Consider the following 21,255-nt stretch of genomic DNA (forward strand, 5'->3'; position numbering starts at 1 on the left):
TTTTCCTTTATTCTGCCTCCTCTTCTCAGCATCCCTCTCTATCCACCACCTGATTTGACTTCTTCTCCCTCCAGCTACTTATTTTGCAGTCCTGCTGCATTCCCTTCCCGACCTAAGTCGTTCTGACAGCTCCCCACTTCTTTACTGACCTGTGCCACAGCTGTGCTTGCATGTGCATTAAACCTAGCAGGTTTTTTCCTGGGCTTTTGCAGTCCTTAAAACTTCAGCACAGGTTCAAAAAACCTTCCTACAGCTTTGTACACCACTGGAATCTGCATCTCTAGCTAGCTGAGGGGGATGCAGGCAACAAAATCTCTGATGTGCACGTTGAGAAATGCCCCAAACTGTCAGCTCAGAGGAGAAAATGTCTCTCTGCCCATCAAGAGACATGTTTATGTGAAGAGATGAGTTTATGTAGGAAAAACTGAGCTAGCAGAGCTCAGGAAACTACCACCTGTCAAGGCAGATAGAACTGCTGATCCCCCTTCCCAGCTAACGTGGCTTTATGCAGCACGAGCAGGGCTTGCAGATGGCCCCTTCCCCTATCTCAGCTGACAGGCAGCAACTTCTTTAAACCTACTGGCTTCTGCTGTTGCATTTGTGCAGCCACCAGCTGAGAGCTGCTGAACCATCTATCACAGGGGCTGTATTTCTGTTTGTTGCTCTGGGTAAGGCTCTGGCTTATAAATTAAGAGGTAAGGGTATTGCAGCCTTAATTTGTCATTAAAAATGGAAATGGCAACCTTCAAAAGGTTTTCTTTGCAGGTTCCTTCAAAAGGAACTGCAAAATTTCTTAGAAATTCCTCATGCCGCTTAATTGTATCACCGATTTTTGACAGTGCAACAATAGCAAGGCCCTGCAAAGACAAAACACTGTTCAAAACGAGCCCAAGAACAGGCAGGTTTGCTCAGGAACTGCCACTGTGCTAACTGCAAACAAACTGAATTTCCTGGCAGCTATCAGGTGTCCACGCTGCTCTAATTTTCCATCAAATGAGCCATTATCTGCACTCCCACATCTGCTACAATCGCACGTGAGCCGAGCTGAAAGGCAATCTTAGAACTTAACACCCAATCCAGATGGGATTTGTGAGCTGACAGCACACGGATCTGCCATGAATGAGAGCAGAACCCCACCTGGGGCTGCCCCAGGAAGGCCTCTCAGGGAAAATCTGCAGGACTTTAGGAAGATTTCCCAGGCCAAAACACCCCTGTGTCAGGTGAGCACTGAGGTTGCTCCAGAGCAAACTCCAAATTTCACCTACTCATGGAGAGACTCACCTGAGAATCCTTCCACAGAGAGGCACCACAGCACAAAGGGGTAGAAAGTCCCTCTACCTTTTAGTAGCTTTGGGATTTTTTTCCTTTTGTGAATAAAAATCTTGTTTTTTATTTCCTAATGAGCAAATTCTAAAGCTGCAGAATAAGCCAAGGAGGAGGAAAAAGCCATTTTCACTCAGAAGGTTTCGTGCCCGATTCTCAGCTGTTTTAAAGATCTTTCGAAAATTCCATCTAAAGCTCAGCTCCAATTTTTACAGGGACCTGGAATTCTTATCACCTTTGAACAAATACAGAGGTGGAAGCACAGATTAGTTGGGTGGCTCGTCCAGGTCCACGGCAAAGGCTCATCCACTGGTTTTCCCTGAATCCTTTGTTCTGCCCTGTCTAAATGTTAGCCAGTGGAAAGAATGGGAGGATTTGGATAACAGGGGCAGCTGCTGCAGGGAGGCTGCAACATGATCTTCTACCAGCACTAGGCCATCAAGATCAAAGGCTTAGGACTATTCCTACCTTGTGCAGGATTCTTCCAGTGGAGACCCCATCTAGCTCGAGTTCAAAGAGAAAATGGAAGTGCAAATGCCCTCTCTATATTCACAAGCAATCGTGGGCACTGCAGCTGCATGGTTTATGTGTCTGTCTTCAAGCTGGTGCTCATGCCTACCTGGAATCCGTGTTTGCCTCTCCACCACGTGGTCAGCTCCTTTGGAGGCATGTCAATAACGGACACGATGTCTCCCACCTGGAAAAGATTGGCAAGGTCAGGCCCAGCTTGCAAGGGGGCAAGAAGGAAGCACGACTCCGATCCAGGCATCCCTCCCCGCTGCATGAAACCCCCAGGCTGCTGAATAACTTCTCCAGTGCAAATCCTTAGACATCTTGAGGAGCAAACGGCGAGGTAGAAAGCTCAGAGCGTTCCCCAACCTCCAGCATGCAGCTGTTGGAGCTATTCATAGGGAGAAGACTGTCAAAAGCAGCAGGCTCTCTGCCAAAGGGGACAGAACTGCTCTGATTAAGCTGCAGCGACAGCATGGAAAACTTTGGGAGAGATTTTCAAGGAGCTGAAGTCATTTTCGCTTCATGCCATATGTACATCTCAATGTATGCATCTACATATGTCTGCTTGTTTCCTTTCCTGGCAAAATGTTAAGAGCTCCCTTTAGTGTTCACGAGCTCTCAGAGAGTTTTCTTTATTAGAAAACCAAAGGGGCAGAGGTGACAATGTGAAAAGTCAGAGCAGAACTTATTACTTCAGCTTGGTATGGTGAAAATTATCAATAATGCCTCACTTTGACCTGACATTTTGCCCTAGTGGCTCTCAAAGGGCTTTTCAAAGCAGATAACCCATCTCTACCTGCCTGACAGGGATAACTGAGCCACAGGTACGTGAAATGATTCGCTCAAGGGAAGAGCAAATCCCCAGTGGGGAAAATTTCCCTGCTTGACAACACACTGAGCAGAGAAGCCCGAATTACTCCCGAGTACTGACAAGCAAACGCCAGGGTCACCTACCTGCACGACAGCTTAAATATAAAAGGACAGGGTGGGTTAGGGATACTCTGCCTTATAGCAGCCTGCTTGTCCACCTGGCACCCACTTGGGAGCCTGACAAATGGGGAGGACAAATGGGGACAAATGGGATTTTTACTTCTCGTGCTGCAGGCTAAGAGGAGGATCACAAAAACCCCTTGGAGCACTAACTGTTTTCATTTTTACTTCTTTTTTTTTTTTTGCCTAATACTAGCAGTACTCCACTTATGCTAACGTTGCACATAAGCAAGCAAGCAGAGTATAAAATACTGCTTGCTGGGTGGGCAAGACAAGAGACTCAGATATAGAGGACATTGCAGAGCCTGCTCTTCAATAGCTTTGCTTCCCAGCAGCTCCTATGCTGCATCAGGTAAGGTCTTCTTAATAGCTTTGAATCACCTCCTAAGCACTACATTCTTTGACAATCTGGTTCTTTACCTCTTCCAGGAGTAGAAATGCTTGAAATTTGACCTGTTTTAGACATGCACCCATTTAGAGGGGCACAGGCTGGGTAAAACTGGCCAATGGTTAATTAAATTGCTATGTGTCCACATACACACATACATAGATTGAAGATATTTAACATTTTAATCCATGGTACCATATGAGCTCTGCAGGCTCTGCTGCTGCTCAAAGACCAGCCTAGAATACGTGGCAGGATCAGTTTAATCAGAGGATACTAAGGCCAAGTAAAGCTGTATTTTAAAGATGATTGAACCCCTCTGTCCAGCCTAGTGCAAGTGTCTTTATCTGAGACTCCCAAGCCTCATCACTCAAAACATTCCGAAAGTGCATGAATATATTTCTGTTGCAAACACCCAAATGACACTCTTCTACATATGACAACATAGAACATTTAATTATTTACCTCAAAGGACAGCTCATCTGCTGCCTGAGCAATATACCTCTTAATGACATGGGCAGCAGCGATGGCAGGAACGTTAATGGATGATTCCTCGTGGACCAGCAGGTGATTCCCCTTGTTATCAATCTGAAACAGAGAGCACGGGAGATGAGGAGGCAGCTGAGGACAAGTGTTGGTTGTGGCAGGTTCTTGGTGCTCCTACACGGCAGGGATTTCAAGCTGATTCACTGGGACAGCACAGCTTGGGGGCCCCTTCAAGAGACCAGCGTGCAGAGCCATCATCCAGCACAGCACATACATTAGTGAAGAGGCAGGGCCACCCAAAGGGCACTGCAGTGTCCCCATGCACATAACTGAGGAGGCCAACGCTGTATCTGTGCATCTCTGGATGCAGAAAGGAAGGTGACAGTGGGGGTTTATGCCTCCCTTTAACACTGAATCATATTGTTTTTCTTCAAGCACTTAAAATGACAACATGAAAATAACTGTAAAAACTCTGCAAAGACGAAGTAACGTTCCAAGAGAGGCACCAAGGTAAAAAAAAGATGATGTCAAACTGAAAATGAGCACCATATTATTTGTTTCTTTAAGGGAACATGGTTCCTTATCCTGCGCTGCAGTCAGAAGCCTGCTTTCAAAAATGCCAAAATTTCAAAAATTCAAAGGATTTTGGGGTGGGGAACAAGCAGAGCAGTGGGAAAACGGCAGGAAAATGCACTCAATGCATAAAGGAGCATTTAAAGCTGCTCTGCAAGTGCCTAATAGCAGCTCTTTCTCTTCCTGAACCTTCCTGAACATTGGGGTGATGGCTTATTTTCCATGATAAAATCCGAGCCCAGGGAGAAAATAGCTCCTGTATTGTGGACATGGGGCCTGCTCCTGCTTGCCCTGTAATTTGGGCACCTTGGGCACCTCTGCAACAGGGAAATCAAGCTTTTGGGGGGATTTTGCAGAAGGATTATACCTCTCTTTGGAAATACAGAAGGAATTGCTGGGCATTTTGCTGTCCTGGCAAGGGTCAGGAGACAGAACAACGTGAGGTTCAGACTGTACCTCCATCCACGTGAGGGCTGGCCCACAGTTGATCTTGTTGCCTGCGATGGCCGAGAGACGGGCCAGATAAGCCATGAGCATCTGGGTGACCAGCTGGCATGGGAGAGAAAACACACAGTTTTCCAGTCATTCCTTGGAGCTGCTTCTTCCAAACTACCACAGCTGATCCATTAATACAGCTCTGGAAATATATTCCCCTTTGCAAGGGTGTCTGTCATGGGGAGGAGGAGGATGAACTGCATTTAGTGCTGCAATAAATTAGGCAACGGTTGTGTAAAGGAGCAGTTTCCTAATAGTGTCATAGGGGGATTTTTTGTGATTTTCCTTGTCTGGGGACATTAAATCTAAAGCTTTCTGCTCCTCGTGAATCTCCCACAGAAACCAATCATTTATATTACGCCCGTCAAACACATCTGAGAAGCAGTCACTGGAACAAAACACAGGCCATGCAAACCCTTAAGAACGTGGCAACTGCAAGGGGCCCCTTGGCAAAACACTAATTTTTCAAGCAACAGGGTTTTAAAAATACACTTAGCAACATCCCTTGCACAGCTTGGATAAGAGGAACCTGTCGAGGTCTTTCCAAAGCTTCCCTTGACATTAGGAAGCAAAAATCACAGCCCTGAGCATGCAGGAGTGTTTGGAACACTCTTCTCCTCCAGCATTTGTTGGGATTTGGTTAATTTAAGCCCCCCAAATTCCTTTTCCAGGTGCTTATTGGTAGCTCTGTGCTCCAAGGGCTGGATCCGTTACCTCCGGACTGTCCTTCAGGGCGTCGGAACGGGGCAGCTCGGCCAGCTGGGAGAAGCGGCGGTCGTAGATGCACAGGTGAAGGTGCTTGTCAAGCACTCGGAAATCTTCATAACTGCGCTTCACGATCCAGCTCCTTCCCTGCACCAAGAGAAAACAGCAGCACCTTTTAGGAAGGCTTGTCCCAATTTGGTTTAGCTGAGGAAAACTGCAATTCTGGCAGAAAAATAAAAGAAAAAGCCTCCAAATCCTTCCTGCCTGGGTACCACTGATGAAAACTGTCCTGAGGATGGAGCAAGCCACAGGTCAAAGCACTTGAGCAACAGTTATTAATCTTCCATGCAAGCCCTAGGATGATCCTCAGCAGCATACCGGGAAGCTGTAAATACGAATTTTCTATTATTATTTGAAGCTTCTATGGCCATTTTAGATGTAAATCCTATAAGCTACCAGGTATTTGGCTGCTTAGCTGCAAGCTCCCACTAGCTGTAGTCTGTCCAATGAATTCCAGACAACTCCAGGCTGTGATCCCTCAACTCCCCTTTCGCATTGCCAGGAATCACCTGTACCCCATGAGCCTGAGGAGAGGGAATCAGATCCCTTTAGGATGCACAAAATGGGCAACATCTGCCAGGAGGGGATGGGAAGGGGCCTCTGGGGAGCCCAGCTCCCCTGCTCACCTGCTCGGGAGGTGCTGCCGAGCTCCAGAGGCTCCGGATTGTTTTCCTTAGAACCACAGAGGTTCCATGGGCGCCAAGGGAGCAGCCAGGCCACCACCTTCCACAGCAGGTGGGTTTTACCACGAGGCACATGCTGAAGTCCCATTAATTCCTATTTCTTTAAAAGAAAAATCACTAAAACCCCTAGAATAAAAGCGAGAGGTTTTTTTTGCTATTTTATCCAGCAGCACTGAGGTAATCATGGAATTCCTTAAAAAAGCAGCCAATTGGATGTGCTCCCTGCCTCACTGCTGTCTCATCTTCCACTTGCCTTAGCAAGCTGCGTGGGAGCGGAGCAGCACCAAAGCCTGCTGAGATCTGGGCACGTGGCACAGAGCTCCTTGTTTCGTGCTCCTTCTCCGAGCGAGAAGAAATGTCAGGTTAAAGAAAGCGACAGAAAATAAAAGGTTCAGCCATTACCCAACTGATGATTTCATTCCCAGCGAGCCAGGGATTGGAATTGCAGTGCTGGTTGGGTAGGGAAGAGCAAATTGAAGGCTTAAATGTCCCCTCCCATTTCGTTCCCAGAGTTAAAAAAAGCGCCTCTGCTCCGTCATTTCTCAAACCACTCGCCTGACCACTATGGAAAACATACACGTGTCCAAGAGGAAAAGTAAAATATTGCGTTTCTGGCTAAATCCCTCCAACTCGGGCCGCAGAGGCCTCCTTCTTTCCTGATTTATTTATCTTAAGGCAGACGCAGGCCTCTCCTTTCTGGTTCAGGTCCTGAGAGAAATTAGAGGGATGCTCCGGGGAACCTCACCCATCTGCACGGGGCCCAAGACCAGGAGATGAAAGCAGAGAGCAAAAGTCACTTCGGTTTGAGCCTCCGGTAAGAAAATACTGAGGATTAAACGGCTGGAAAAACGCCAGAATCCCAGGAGTTTCGCCCTGGCCACGTGGGTGACTTTTACAGCTGTCTGGGTCTTAGGTTGTGTGTGTTATTCCAGCACGACCCTTTGGCTCCTTTTATTATAAATCATGCTGGAAAAGGGCTTTGAAAGCTTCATGTTTTTACCTGAGTCTCAACCAGTGCCCAAGCAAAGCCAGGTGAAGCCTTGGCGAACATCACCCTGTTCCATGAATGAATTTATCCCTCGGCCTTCCCGGAGGAACCGACGTTAATCAGGCAGCTCTTAGAGGTTTCCAGACAAGCTGTGATCTAAGTCCGCGCCGTTTCCTCTCCTCCCTGCAGCTGCGATTTCCCTTTGGAAAAAGCCTGGAAGGAACCCAAGCTTTTCAACAACACGACCTTGCCAGGGCCTTGGCACCATCTTCGCTCCGAGCAGAGCCAAAGAGCTCTCGTTGTGGGCTCCTTGCCAGCTTCATAAATTCTTTATTAGCCTAAATTATTGTCATTTCATTTTACTTTCTCGCCGGCGTGTAGCCCAGGAGCCCCATTCAAGCCCCACGGGATCACTGCTCATCTCACAGGCAAGGACACAGCTTTGGGAGCGGGAAATCATCAAAAAATCAAGGTAGAAAATGCAATTTCACACGTAACATACCCAGGCTCCCAGGCTTGTATCACATCCGTGCAGAGGAGCTGATTTTTCACATATACGCATATATATTTATGTGTGTTTTAGACTGAGTCCCTCGAGTCCACCCGCCTGAAGAGCTGCTGCCTTTCACAGGAGCCTACGTAGCACTTAATAACTGCCCTCTAGGTGTCTGAATGGCAGCCCCCCAAGCTCTTAATACATTAAACAGACCCTTAAGACAAGAAAAGGAATTGGATAGAAGATTTCCAGGGTTTAACTCAAGCTTAGTGGCTTTTAGCACGGACTATCACAGGCAAACACAACCAGCAAACCACTTTTTTGACATTAGTAGCCCCAAACTTTTGCTTCTGTGAAATATATTTCATTCTCCTACCCCACAAAGCAGTCAGGCTGGGGAATCCTGTGTGTTCTTCCCGCTCGGATCTTATCTTTTTCCTGGAATTCTCTCAGTCCCTGAAGCTCTTATTACTGCAACCGCTTCATAAATTCCCATAAAGGCCTCGCAGACGTGTTGCAAACACAGTGCAAAAATTCCCTTTTTCCAGTCTTATCTAGGAGGGATTTATCAGTCTTATCTAGGAGGGGACCTTGCTGCTTACTACACTCCTTGTTCTTGCACCAAGTCATGGCATCTCCAAGATTTTTAGTTGATAGGGATTTAGTCTTAATCCAGAGAATGTGTTTTCTTTCAGTCCATCCGAAAAACTCAGGATTTTTTACTGCTAGGGGCATATGCAAGCAGCAATCAAAGTGAAATTTGTTTTATAGCTTTTTTTCTTTTAATCCTGCCTCCCTCCTGCAGTATTTTTGGCTCGATGCGGATGCATCCTGCCAAAATCTCTCCCTGTTGCACTATCATTCCATGAGCTATTTCACACCTCCCTTTTAATTCCACCACGGAGCCAAATCTGACACCCCTGGTATCCGAATCTTTCCCTGGATGTTGGGAGAGGCCTTGAGATATCAGGGCTGAAGTCTCTCCGTGGTGCCAATGATCCTCGGCTGCTCCTTCCATGCCTTCCGTTGGATCCAGATGCCACGAGCTGGGGGAGCATCTGGACAGGGACATAGGCTGGAAGAAGAGAGGTGGATCCCAAGTGGAGAGTAGGGAGAAATTCCGGCTAGTGGAGCAGATTATTGGGAAAATAAAAAGGAAGGGGTGACTCAGCAAAGTGAGGAGGCCAAATCCCAATGATTTCATTTTAGTCTGATGAAGCCCCGAAGCAGAAGGTGTTGGAGGATCCCTCAGCAGCTGGGCATGAGTTACAGCCCTTTTCCTTAAAAATCAGCACCACAGCCAACCTCCTTCTCCTAGAACTAGGGAATAGGCAGGAAAAAAAGCCTCCTGCAGCAAGGGGACACAGCAAAACACCATGAGGTTGTGTTCCTAAGTGTAAAGCAGTGCAGGCTGCTAAATAAGAGTGGAAATGCTGGGATTTACCTGGCAAGAGACCTGGACAAGGTAGACGAGTTCCTTGGATTCGCAGCCGTTCCGTGTTACTTCATTCTGTTCCTCCGGGAGCGAAAGCTGGAGCAGGGAGAGAAGAGAAAGAGCAGGTCAGGGAGCAGGGCCGCGCTGGGAGAGCCGCATCCGCTCACTCCGGCTCCGGTTGGGAATCTGGGAAGGAGCAGAGAGCTGCTCTGTGTGGAGCTGTCTAACACTCCGTGCTCCACGTTTATGGATCTACAATACCACCAGATTTGGGCAACTTAGCTGAGCTTAGAAATAAAAATAGGGATGGGAAACGGAGTATTCAGAGCCAGGCGTTAAACACGCACCTTTATGAGCCTGTAAAATCAAGTATTTGCTGAGAGCGTCCCCATAAACACCGAGGGATCAGACACCAGTGATTTCTCCTGCCAAAATTAATTGCTAGATAATACGATTTATCTCCCTCCCGGGCTTCACATGGGTCTATGTATCTCGTTGCTTTCTTGAAGCAGGGGTTAAATAGAGCAGAAATCTCCTCTCAGGTGCCCTGGCTTCCCGTGCCAGCAAATACGCTCAGGATTTTACTTAAAAATAAAAAAAAACCCAATGATTCAAAGCAAAACAGAAGGTTAGGAGCAAAGGAGGCGGGTACAGACCCCAGCAGGTTGGGTGTTGTGTTGTAGAAGAGACGAGGAGAAAATGAGATGGCAGCAGCTTTTGCCAGCAGCTCCACATCCATGGAAAGGCTGATGCTTTTCCTGGCAAGGGCCAGGTCATTGTTCCAAGGAAACCCGGTCATCCCCGCCGTGGTTTTCCAAGATGGAATTCCAGCTTGCCTCCCTGGCAGACACACGCAAGCGAGATTCCTCGAGCTGAGCCGTAGCACAAGCTCATGAAGTTTCCAAACCACTATTGCATCTGCTACTTTTCCTGACAATATTAGAAATAAATAGAAATACTTCCTTCTTTTTCCTCCTCCTTTCCCTCTTTCTAATGCCTCTGTCGTATCTGTCCTCTCCTCAGATCACAGTGCTGGTCTGAGCAAATGAGAGGAGTGAGAAACCACAGGGCAAATACCACCTCTTTGCATCGCTTTGGAATGTGTGCATTGGGGGGAAAGTATGTCTGATGGCTAAGAGCAAGAAATGCGAGGCTCATTTTCCCTGCTAGGTATTTCTCTGCTTTATTTAAAAAAAATAAATAAAGGAAAATCTAGGGCCTGAGTATCCTTGGGACAAATCCTGGAGCAGCTAAACACCTAAATACTGGTTAAAGTCAGACATGTAAAATCACTGTTAAGAAAAAGCTGCTCTCCGCTCTGGTCTCGCCAGTAATAGATGCTACTTTTGCTATCTCCTAAATTAGCCCAGTGATTCAAGCACCACTTTATCTTCATTTACCTCAATCCATCATTTATATCAAGTCTTGCTAATGGAGCACCTTCCAAAAACCGGTTTTTGCTACCTTTGAAGCTACTGTTTTATTACCCTCCAAGTTAAAACCCCTTTTCACATGGGCACATTTGCCAGCTAATTATTCTGATAGCATAAATGTAGTTATCAGGTCTCTCTCACTCCAGCTTGTGGATCGTGTACAATCAAACCATGTTGAAGCAGCAGAGATGAATCCCAACCACATAAGTCTGCTAATATGGGAACTGAGGTCGCCCGAGTAATTTGCACGCTGAAATTCAATGCTGCTTTGCAAGAAGGGAAAAGGTTTGCATGAAGATGCCTCTTTTTCCACGGCTTGGACTTGGCACCATGTAGTTTGTACCTGTCTGAAGAGGCAATAGGAGCACCCTGGGCCAGGAGTTGCCTCTTTACTGCAACGGCTGGCTTGGAAAAAGCTTCCAACTCCTATCCCAGGACAAGCTGACAGCATCGACTGCCTATGCAGACACTGCTGCAGTTTGTTTTCTTCTTCAGCCAATATTTGATCCCCGAGCTTGTAGAGACATCAAATCTCACAGAGTTTTATCAGAGAGGCTTCTTCCAGACTTGCCTGGATTGAGTTGTAAGCGTTTGAGTCCCATCCATTTATTTCATCTAAACGTGCAAGAAGGTCACTCTCCACAAGCAATGAAATATTCATAAAAACTCCTGGGATGCAGTCATGAGGGAGTGCATTAGGCAAAAACAACTTCGTGTTTGGAAGCAAGAGTGTTTTTCTGCTGTTAATAAAGACAACCTAAGGAACGTGCACGTGGAGGGAGCGGGGTTTGCAATTCCTCACTCTGTGCCTCTAATTCCGGAGGTTTCAACGCCAGCAACACGTAACTCGCCAGGGGGTTGCGCCCTGAAGCTGCAGAACTTATTGAGCTGCTGCCTGGGAATTCGTCGCCTTGAAAACCTGGAGGAGAAAGAGGCTCCAAACCAACCCGCTGCTGCACGTTGCAAGGAAGGGGCATGGGGAGGAAAAGCAGGAGCCCAATGCAAAGGCTGCAGAGGGTTAATTTACAACTGGCAGAGGCTGACTGGGCCCTCTAAAGCGCCTGGAAAGCAGCTCGGCCAAGGAGGAACACGTAAGCGAGGCACAAAACCAACCCTGCTTTGGCTCCGGGCACAAATGACGCCGCTTTGGGCTGAGCCAGCAGCAGAGAGGAGCTACTGCGTGTGCTGAAGAGCGTGGGGCAGGAGCGAAGCTCAGCACCGCTTTGTGCCCATCTCGGGGTGCCCTGTCCCCGTTTGTGCCACTTCAGAGCAGCCCCGAGTCCTGAAACAGCAGCTTGGGAGGCAGCAACGCGGGCAAAGCCGCTCCTGGAAAGTGCAAAAAGGAAAGGCCTTTTAAAGCCAGTTAATTATTTACTGCTTAGGAATCCTGCAGTCTAGTAACAACATAGCTGTCTATCACAAAGGTTTTTACAGCATGGATAAGCAGTTTTTTTAAGGTATTACTTTGTATTCCAGGTGGTTTTGAAGACAGATACAGGAAGGAATAATGAGAAGGAAGTGAATTATATTTTCATCTCACGAAGAAATTGCTGGTTAACCTAGCCTCGTAAAATAGAAGTGTTCTAGGTGTTACTAGCAGCAATTTAGAACATATTTACGAGTGAATAATGTAGAAAATGTGGTTAGGGGGATGTCGATTTGGGAATCAGTGAAAGATTCCTCAAAATCAGGAAATAACAACGGGCTGCACAGCCATTCACCTCCCTTGAGATGAGAACTAACGCCAGGTTGTTCCTAGCTCCCCTCTCAGCTAATTCCATGTATTCCAGCAACACGGCCCTCCCACGGACTTGTCCCTTGCAGAAAGGCTTCCAAAGGCCACAGGGTGCTGCCGACCACGGAGCGCTGGAACCGGAGAGCCCCGAGCTCACACAAAAACACCACGAATCCCCCCCCGATTTAACCCTGCAAAGAAAATGCTGCCTGTTCAATCACCACCGGATTCGAGCGCTTCGCTGCCACTCTAACGTTTGGGGCTGCCCTAAAGGAATCCCTCCAGCTGCTGTTTTATTTATTTAATGTGGGGTCTGTATCAAAGTCAATGACAGGAGATGCTCGGCGGCGGCTACTCACCCCCTGCTGCCACGATCCCGCTCTGGCCACGCGCGGGGCTCCGAGCCCAGGCCTAAGAGCTCCACGTCTCCCCGTCGGCTCCCGGCAGCGACGCGGAAAAACCTCCCAGGCATCAGCTCCAAAAGCGGGGGAAAAAAATCCCCAGCGATCAGATGAAACTCCGCATATTCGCTGCCTTGGCTGGCGCTTCCTCCGGCTGCCGCCGCTTCTCCGCAGGGATGCGCCTATGGAGGGCGGCCAGGACGCGGAGCGCCGCGCGCCGCGGCCCCGCCGCCCGTTTCATGCTCGATTTGCGCCGCGGCGGCGCTGCCTTCCCTCGCGTGGGGAAGGCCCCGCGGGGCCGCCGGGGATGCCAAGGGAAACAGGGAGCGGCGGGAAGCGGCGTGAGGGGAGAGGAGGCGGCCGCCGCGCACCGCTGAGGGGAACCCCGTCCTCACAGCCCCCTGTTCCCAAGGAGTATTCCCGGAAGGAACCGAGCGCCGAGGACAACCAGCTGGCTGCCAAAATCCTCCCTGTTAACGACCCACAGGCGGTAACGGGTCTGAGGGGGCCGTGCGGTGACCGCCGCGTTGGCCAAACGCCACCCGCTTCAGCAGCGCCCTCCCCTCCTCCTCCTCGCCCACGAGTTTGGTTTCAATTGTACGCACACACGTGGGAATTTCGGGATTTAAAGGAGCGTCCGTGTGACTTTAGAGCCTTTTCTGCTAGTCCTAGGGCTGCTCCTTCCCGCTCAGGGGAGGCATTTGGCCTCCAGGCGCTTTGAAGAGCATCAGGAGGTTACCCTGGATCAGCCACGAATCCACCAACCATTTCCTTACTTGATATTTATATATATTTCCTGTCAAACATTTCCTTACTTGATATTTATATATATTTTCTGTCAAACTTTTCCTTACATGATATTTATATATATATATTTTACCCCTGCTTGAAGTTTAACCCCTGCTTGACGCCTGTCTGCAGCATCATTCCCGAATCCCTATCGCACCTGGGGTCCTCGTCTGCTAATAGGAAAAATGACAGGGATGAAAATTGCTTCTGAGGGCGGAAAAGCGTTTGCAAAGGCAAAGAGCGTCCTAAAGTGACCCGGGAAATGCTAGAAATGGGAAAACATTGGGCATTTCTCTAATTTCATAGCTACGCGGAGCTGGAAAGGATCTTCCTCTTGCACAGGAGTATAAATTTTGTTCCATTTTTACGCTGCTATGCAACTTGCTCCCATTACTCCTACGGGAAAGCTGATTTTTCACAGCGACTGATGCGTTTGGCCAGAAATGTCTTATTAGCAGCTACTGCACAAGGAAAATCAGGTGCCGGTTCCTTTCCCCCAACACCACCATTGAATTAAATAGTTAATAATAAAACTCTTCCAGCTGCAAACCAAGCTCTTCTTCCAACAGCGATTCCCACAAAATGGGATGTCTCCCGTTTCTGAAGCTGCTGCCAAAAAGAAAGGCCCAGCCTGTCTCCAAAGGAAACCAGCTTTAGGCCCTGCTTACCTGAAAAAATTAATCCGGGATGTTTGGAAAGAGGCACTTTGCTGCACCAAGCAACATGCCCATGCTTGGGCGTTATTCGTTAGCCCACAGAAAGCGGAAAAAATAAATATTTTCCACGTTACTGTTCAAAGCAAGGCGAGCTCAGTGTAATGAGGGGTTTCCATAGCCTCGTTTGGCATTTCTGAAACACAGCAACTCCAGGAGGAGGATCCTGGATCCTCCCGGGAGGATCCTGGCGCGTTGGGTACTTGGTTTTTTAATGCTACTGACCTTGCACCTAGCTGCAAAGCAGCACATTTTCCAAGGGTCCCAGATAAATGCATTTTAAAGCGTACGCATGGCTTCGGGTTGCTTTTAATTAGAGTCTGTGCTGATTAACACTTGTAAATAGAGGCATCTGCCGTTACCACTCTCTATTTCCATTTCACGCCCTATTAATGTCTTCTATTGCGATTAATAGAAAGCAAAATTGGATTATACAGACACTCATCCTCTCCGAGCCTCTCTGCCGTGCCGAGGTTCCCACGTTACTTGGAGACACAACGATTTTTAACCCGTTAGGACCTTGCCTGGGATACCAAGTAAAACAGTACCTCTCCTGAGAGTGTTTCTGCCTTTCTGGTTGGAGTCTAAAATGAACCAGCACTTCCTGGTGTGAACTAGAATATTTAAAATTAAACATTTTGGCTGTTACGGTACCAAAAAGAAGGACAAAATCAGCTCAGGCTGGGATCCGAGCTCCAGCCGGGATTCGCTCTCTTACCTTGGTTACCACTAATGCAATTTAATGCAATTAAGAAATGTATAAATGATATAACCCCCTGGAAAGCACTTACTTGCTGGCCCCTGCGCTCGCTAGAGGGCATTGCACTACCGAAGATGCCGTAAAAGCGAGGCTCCTGTGCTCTCATTCCCTTGCAAAAGCTGCTGATCCCGAACAATGGAGACCTCGGAGAGAGGATCCGGCCGCTCAGGGCTTTCAGGCAAAAACAAAGAGCCACTTATGGGGGAGCTCGATTTTCCCTTTCTTTCTTTGCAGAAAAAACGGCCTTTCTGGTGCTGCCCGCCCCCAGGAACGGGCTCACTGCAGAGTTTTCACCCGTTATGGTTAAAAGGCTCCCTGGCAACATGCGCTAAGGATATAAACCGGCTAGAACCTATAATCTGTTATCATTTGGGCTTATTGAGAAACGCATCCATCCATAGGCAGAGAGCAAGGCAGTGAATATGGATTTTTAACAGCTCTGTAAGGTGCGTAGCACTTTTTATCTTCCTGCTCACGGCATTGCCTAAAACTGCTGACTTTCAAGGAAAGTGCATTAAAACCAGCGAGTTGGTTATGGCCACGGGTGGTTCCCTGAGCTCCAGAATCCCTTAAATTTCAGCCAAAATCTGCTCTAAATTTCATGAAGTTCAGGACGGGAAAGGAGGGGAACGTTTTAAGGGAGCACGGACACAGGACAGAGCTGTAGGGTCCTCGGGGTCCCCACTGAGGAGCTTCACACGCTTGTTTGAGCAAGCACCAAGGCAAGGAAGGGGTTAGATGGAAGAATCTCCCCCAGCTGCTCCACTCTGGAGCTTGGGAAGATGGAAAACAAAGAGGAAGGCTCCCCAGCCCAAGTGATGAGATTAAAAAGCAGCAGCAGAAATGGGTTTGCTATGAAAAAGGAGCAGAAACGACCCACCTTGGCCAGATGCTGCATAGAAACTTCACTCTAAGAGGTCCATGAGAGCATCACTCCACCTGTAACTTGGACTCCTGCTTGTCAGGCGTGCAGAGATGCCCGGACCCGGTTTGTCCCTGCTCCTCCTCGCGTCCCCATCCCGTGGTCCGGCTCGTGTCTTTCCCAAGTCAGGATTCAGCAGCAGGTATCTCCTGTGCGGCTCCTACACCCACCACCATCTTCTCCTTTGAAGGCAGGGGTGGCCCCAGGGTGTCTGGGCAACCTACACCCCAGATGAGGGTGCAGAATCCCAAGCACAGCCCAGAGGTCCCTACCATTCCAGGAAGGACTAAGGAAGCTTTTATATGGGAAGCAAATTACCTTTCCTAGTGAGACATCCTCACCTGCCACGCAAGCAACCCCAGTGATGGGAGAACTGGGGTGATTAGATAAGGAGGGTGACTCAGGCACCCGAAATGTCACCAGGGGCCTCTGCTTAATGGCCACGGATCCACAGAGGGATCCACATCCTTGGGCCCCAGGGCGTCTGCGCTGCTACCGCCGCCGTCCGGAGGGCCCTGAAATGATTCCCGGGGTGATTAACACTGGGAAGCAGCCGAGAACCCGGCTCCAAAAGCTCCTTCCCCCCCAAACCTGCTGCTTTCCCTGCCTTTCCAAAACCTATGGAACTCGAGGGACTTGTCAAGAGCTGAGGAGCCTTCCAGCCAACGCCGCCCGGCTCCAAATCCGAGGGAAACGTTGGTGCTCGTTAGGGGATGAGCAGAAATCAAGGCAAAGCGCTCGAGAAGCCTCCCTCCTACACGGATATTATGCTTTTATATGAGCTTTCACATTATGCTGTAATTACACAGTTACATGACACAATTAGGCCTTGTGTAGGAAGGCCGGAGCGTTATTTATGATTAAAATAAAAGGCATTCAATGGCATTTAAAATAGTGGGGTGATTTGAAGAAACTATCCCCATCTCATGAGAGAAGTTTGTCAGAGCACAACTATATGGTTATCTATATGACCAGGGGTATATTCTTAACTATAGGAGTTCAGATAACACTGTGTAATAGCTGGGCTGGGGGGCAATGCAGATGGGAAGCACAAACAGGGAGGCAGGACCAGTTTCTCCTGCCAGATCCTGGTAGAAACTTGGAGAAATGACTGATTTGAATAGTGAAAACAGGATTAACGGCTTTAATCTGGGTATTAACATCTTTTTTTTCCACCAAGAGAGAGATGTTAAACCTTTAATAGGTATAAATATGGGCACCAATACATAAATACCTGAACTCAGTGGGAGTTTTGGGTTTATTTAAACCAAATCCATGGGGAAAATCTCCAAAAAGGGACTGGAAGTTAGATGTTTTATCCGAGGTTTTGTTCCCCGCGTTCTGATTTTGCTCAAGGGTTGATACATACAGTCCTAGCTGGAATAGCCCTGCTGAAAGGCACCACTCAGCAAGCAGCAAAAATGCAGCTTTAAAACCAGAATAGTTGCCACTTTTGTCACCAATTTTCAGCTCTACAATAAAAGAGTCAGAAAGGGGATAAAAACAATCACGTCGAAGCCTTAAATCTTCAGCAATTACCTGAAAAACTCAGGTTTCTTTCAACAACTAAAAAGCTTCTGGTCTTCGCTGCTGTTGAAAAATGCTCCTGCAGAAGAGGCTCTAACTAAAAATGTGGTTTATTTGTAACCCCCCCAAATTCTTAAGCTGCTTTTATGATTGCATTTAATGTTATTTTTTGCATGGTATTTTAGAAACGCCAGCGCTGGAAAATCAAACTTGTAAAATGGCACCAAGAAGCATCCTCCTAAACATCAATTGCAATTTCATGACTAACAAAAAATGAAGTGTGTGGGGGGTGCATATATAAAAAAGACAGTATGGGATAAATAGAGGCTGTATCACGAAGCACAAGGCAGTGGAACCTCTGACATTTTCTGTCACCAGAGACCATCAGCACTTCATTAACACTGCCTTTTTTTCCACGGTTTGTGAGTAAATGCATTACCTAGCCCCAGAAAGGCCAAGGGGAAAAGATGAAATTGTATTTTCCAGCACACAAGGACACACACAAGGCTCAGCCCTTGACTTGCCTGCCATGGATTATTCAGGATATGGGGCAAAAGCAGTATATCATATAGGCATATATATCATATAGATGTCCAAAACCCCCGGGGAGGAAGGAAAATGCATTTGCAGATGAAAAGAGCCCAGCTCCTGTATAGTACCCAGTGAGGAGCAGCAAAAGAAGAGCAAATTTACAAATTTACTATTATTTACCTTCAAATTTACTATTACTTACCCTTGAATTTACTACTCTTTACCATTACACTTACTATTATTTACCCTTAAATTGACCAATACAGGGAAAGCTGCATCAGGGGTCACAGAGAGCTCTGAACCTGTTTGATTTTCACTCTAAAAAATCACAGGCAAAGGGGGCAAAGTTTGGGATGTAACTGGGTAAGCTCCTAATTAGCAGCCTTCAAAAAACCAGGGGCAATTAGAAGCATCTATTCTTTTTGGCCTCCCTGGGATCTACTAGTAATTGTGGGTAATTAATCTTAAAAATATCTTAAAAATATCTTACTTCTTCTAGAGAGCTCCCGGTAGCAGAGCAGGCAATGAAGGACAAAGCTCCATTTTAGGGGGAAGAAAGGGCTGTAATTTTTTCATGTTATAAAAGAAAGGAGCAGCACGAGCCCTGCTTTGTAATTTAACACTTATTCCTGTTAAAAGGCTTCTACTTAATTTCCTCAGGAGAAATCTGATGTTACCTTCCAAGTGGACAGGTCTAAAAAAGCAGAAATGAAGGGGAGAAAAAAAAAAAAACTTAAGGTAATGAAAATGGTAAATGAAAATCATGAGTTTACATACTAAAAAAAAATAATGTTTTTCTGTTTACGACTTCAGGATGAAAATGTGAAACTTGGGCCATTTTCAGTCATTTTAAAGCCTGGCTTTTAGAAATGGCCTATCTGGAGGAAATAAAGCTGGGTATTTGGAGCAAATAAAGAGATGTATAGAAAATACATACTTGAAAATACACAGCAAGTGATTGAGCGAATGTTTACTAACACAACCCCTCCCCCTTGCTGCTATAAATGCCAGCAATGAGAACAAAACCATGAGAAAAATGGTTATTAAAACGAGCCCTTCTTGGCACACAAGATCTATGAGTGCCACAGTACACTGTATTTTAACAGCAGTCTTGTTAACAGGGTGACTTACTGTATATAGAAAAGTATAAGAGTTTTAATTCCCTATCCCACTATCCAGTGCTGGTGAAATAGGGGTTATTTTCCCGGGGCACACAGATTCCTTTTGAATTTTTAATCTCTTCTAATGATACACATAATGCATCTTTCTGCTTTTTCAGGCCATTAAACCTCCAGGAAGGGCATTTTTCCAATACATCTCTCTTCAGTAACTAATTAAACCTATTTTTTTTAAAACATTTCTGGGGCATAGTGTGAAAGACGACGTACGAGAGCGGCAAACGGCAGCAGGTCGGTGCCAAAATTAACAGTGGGGCTTTTTATGGTCTCTTTTAAGATTAACTTTACACGAGTAAAGGCTTAAGCCGCACAAATACTCTTGCTGTATCTTCAATGCTGAAAAGAGGTGGAAAAAATAACCTGGATTTTTCTGCAGGAGGGAAATTTTTACAAACCTGAGGGCCAGAAGGTTTCGCTGGCAAAGAAGAGCCAACTAAGTGCTGATTTCCCTGGAATAATTTGGGCCCTGCCAGAATATATTTGGCCTGCAATGAGGAAAAGCTCCCTGGGTTCAGATAGTGAAGCCTGAGCAAATTTCATCCCAGTTTGCAGGCTAATTTCATCCCAATTTGCAGGCGGGGGAATGCTCCAAATGAGCAGGGGCTCAAAATTTGGCCATTTCCCAGGAGGAGAACCTACCACCTGGAATCTCATAGGTGGGATCTTGTGCCACGAGGAATTCTTTGGAAGAGGCAGTCGCAAGCTGGAAGTGGGACTGGGAAATAGAAGAATCCGACAACTGAGGTGAACTTACTTGAATATTTTCCTAAGTTTTTTTGGCGTGGAGAAGCTCGGCCTCCCAAATTTAAAAATGTGTGGCTCTTGGCAAGAGGCTGTGCCAATTTTCAGGGAGTTGTAGTTGGAATTATTAAGTTAATAGAAGCAGTTTCCACATACATGGTGGACATGGTTGTTTTTATATACCCACGTCCTTAAAGCAGCCCTTGCACCATCATTCCCTGCCATTTAGAAGGCAATAGGAAAGGAACCGTCTGGAAGAGGGAGGCCTTGGTGTGGAAAAGGGGAATATTTCATGGTAAAAATGCATTAATACTAATTATTAATAGCACCATTAATTTCCCAGCTTAAAGGGGGAATCATCCCATTTTGTATAACTTGCCTGCACTGCAATATGTAGTGCAGGACCCCCCTAACCCCCTAAGAACTGAGTTTGTGCAGCTAGAAATCCTACTTGAATTCAACAAGCTGTCCTTGGTGCTAAATACCCTCTCCGAGGTCATCCTGCTATAATTTAGGGACTTCTTCAGCTACCCAAAAGTGAGGGTTTTTTGCTTAAAACATTAACAAAAGACCTGGGAGAGACCCCAAGGACTTCACATTCCCTGCTTGGTGCTTAACCAAACCCTAAGATGCCTAAGTAACACTAAGCAACATTTGCTTTGTATTAATAAATCAAATTTGGACCAGAACATCTCTGGAAGAGGCAAAGAGGTTTGGTTGGACCTGTCAGAGTTGATTTCCAACCATCTCCTAAGGTGAAAAGCCAGGATATTAACATGTTCTGCACAATAAGATGGTATTATAAGTGACACAAACGTTACAAAACAGTCTGAGCGCTGCTTGTTCACAGCATTACCCAATTCCCAACGTTATAAAGCTGCATTTCTACCATGCACATTTTAACAGTGAATAGATTTGGAGAGTTTTACACCCACCACCTCCTGAGATGCGAAGCAGCAAGTTGCTATTAGGTGCCAAGCTGTCATTTCCATCCACATTGCAGCCCACGGCTATTCTCTAGGTCTCCTTTACTTGGATAGCACCAAGCAGAATTAAGTATTAACCCTGGATACTCCTTTACTGCTTCTTTTATGCATGTTCTGCAACTGGACTGCCACCCAAGGGAAGAATTATTTTAAATAGGAGCCAAATGCCGGAGCACACTTCCCAGTAGGAATTTTCCAGAGATTGGAGAAAGAAAAATTAGAGGAAAAATAAATTTCTGTGGCAGTTCTGCTGCATGGAATACAAGGGAATAAACGTGTACCCCTCTAGAACAGCAATTGGGAGCAATTTTGGGGGTATTTTGGTGACCCAACTGCTGCAACACACAGTGCAGAGCTGATGGACCCACACAGATACACATGCAAGCTAAAAACATACATGCAGTTAT

General features: G+C 46.8%; 1 protein-coding gene across 1 annotated transcript in view; it reads right to left on the reverse strand.

Annotated features, from left to right (window-relative positions):
* The window catches only part of ARHGAP32 (Rho GTPase activating protein 32), a 90,189-nt gene that overhangs the window by 24,884 nt on the left and 44,050 nt on the right, over positions 1–21,255 (reverse strand). Inside the window, exons 6-10 of the mRNA XM_026039327.1 lie at positions 9,142–9,228; positions 5,480–5,617; positions 4,727–4,819; positions 3,677–3,799; positions 1,943–2,020 (exon numbers count right to left, since the gene is read on the reverse strand). Coding sequence (XP_025895112.1) covers positions 1,943–2,020; positions 3,677–3,799; positions 4,727–4,819; positions 5,480–5,617; positions 9,142–9,228 — 519 coding nt within the window. The remainder of the gene's footprint in view (positions 1–1,942; positions 2,021–3,676; positions 3,800–4,726; positions 4,820–5,479; positions 5,618–9,141; positions 9,229–21,255) is intronic.

The sequence above is a fragment of the Nothoprocta perdicaria genome, unplaced genomic scaffold (genome assembly GCF_003342845.1).
Source record: "Nothoprocta perdicaria isolate Ctin4 unplaced genomic scaffold, notPer1 scaffold_228, whole genome shotgun sequence".
Classification (NCBI taxonomy): domain Eukaryota; kingdom Metazoa; phylum Chordata; class Aves; order Tinamiformes; family Tinamidae; genus Nothoprocta; species Nothoprocta perdicaria.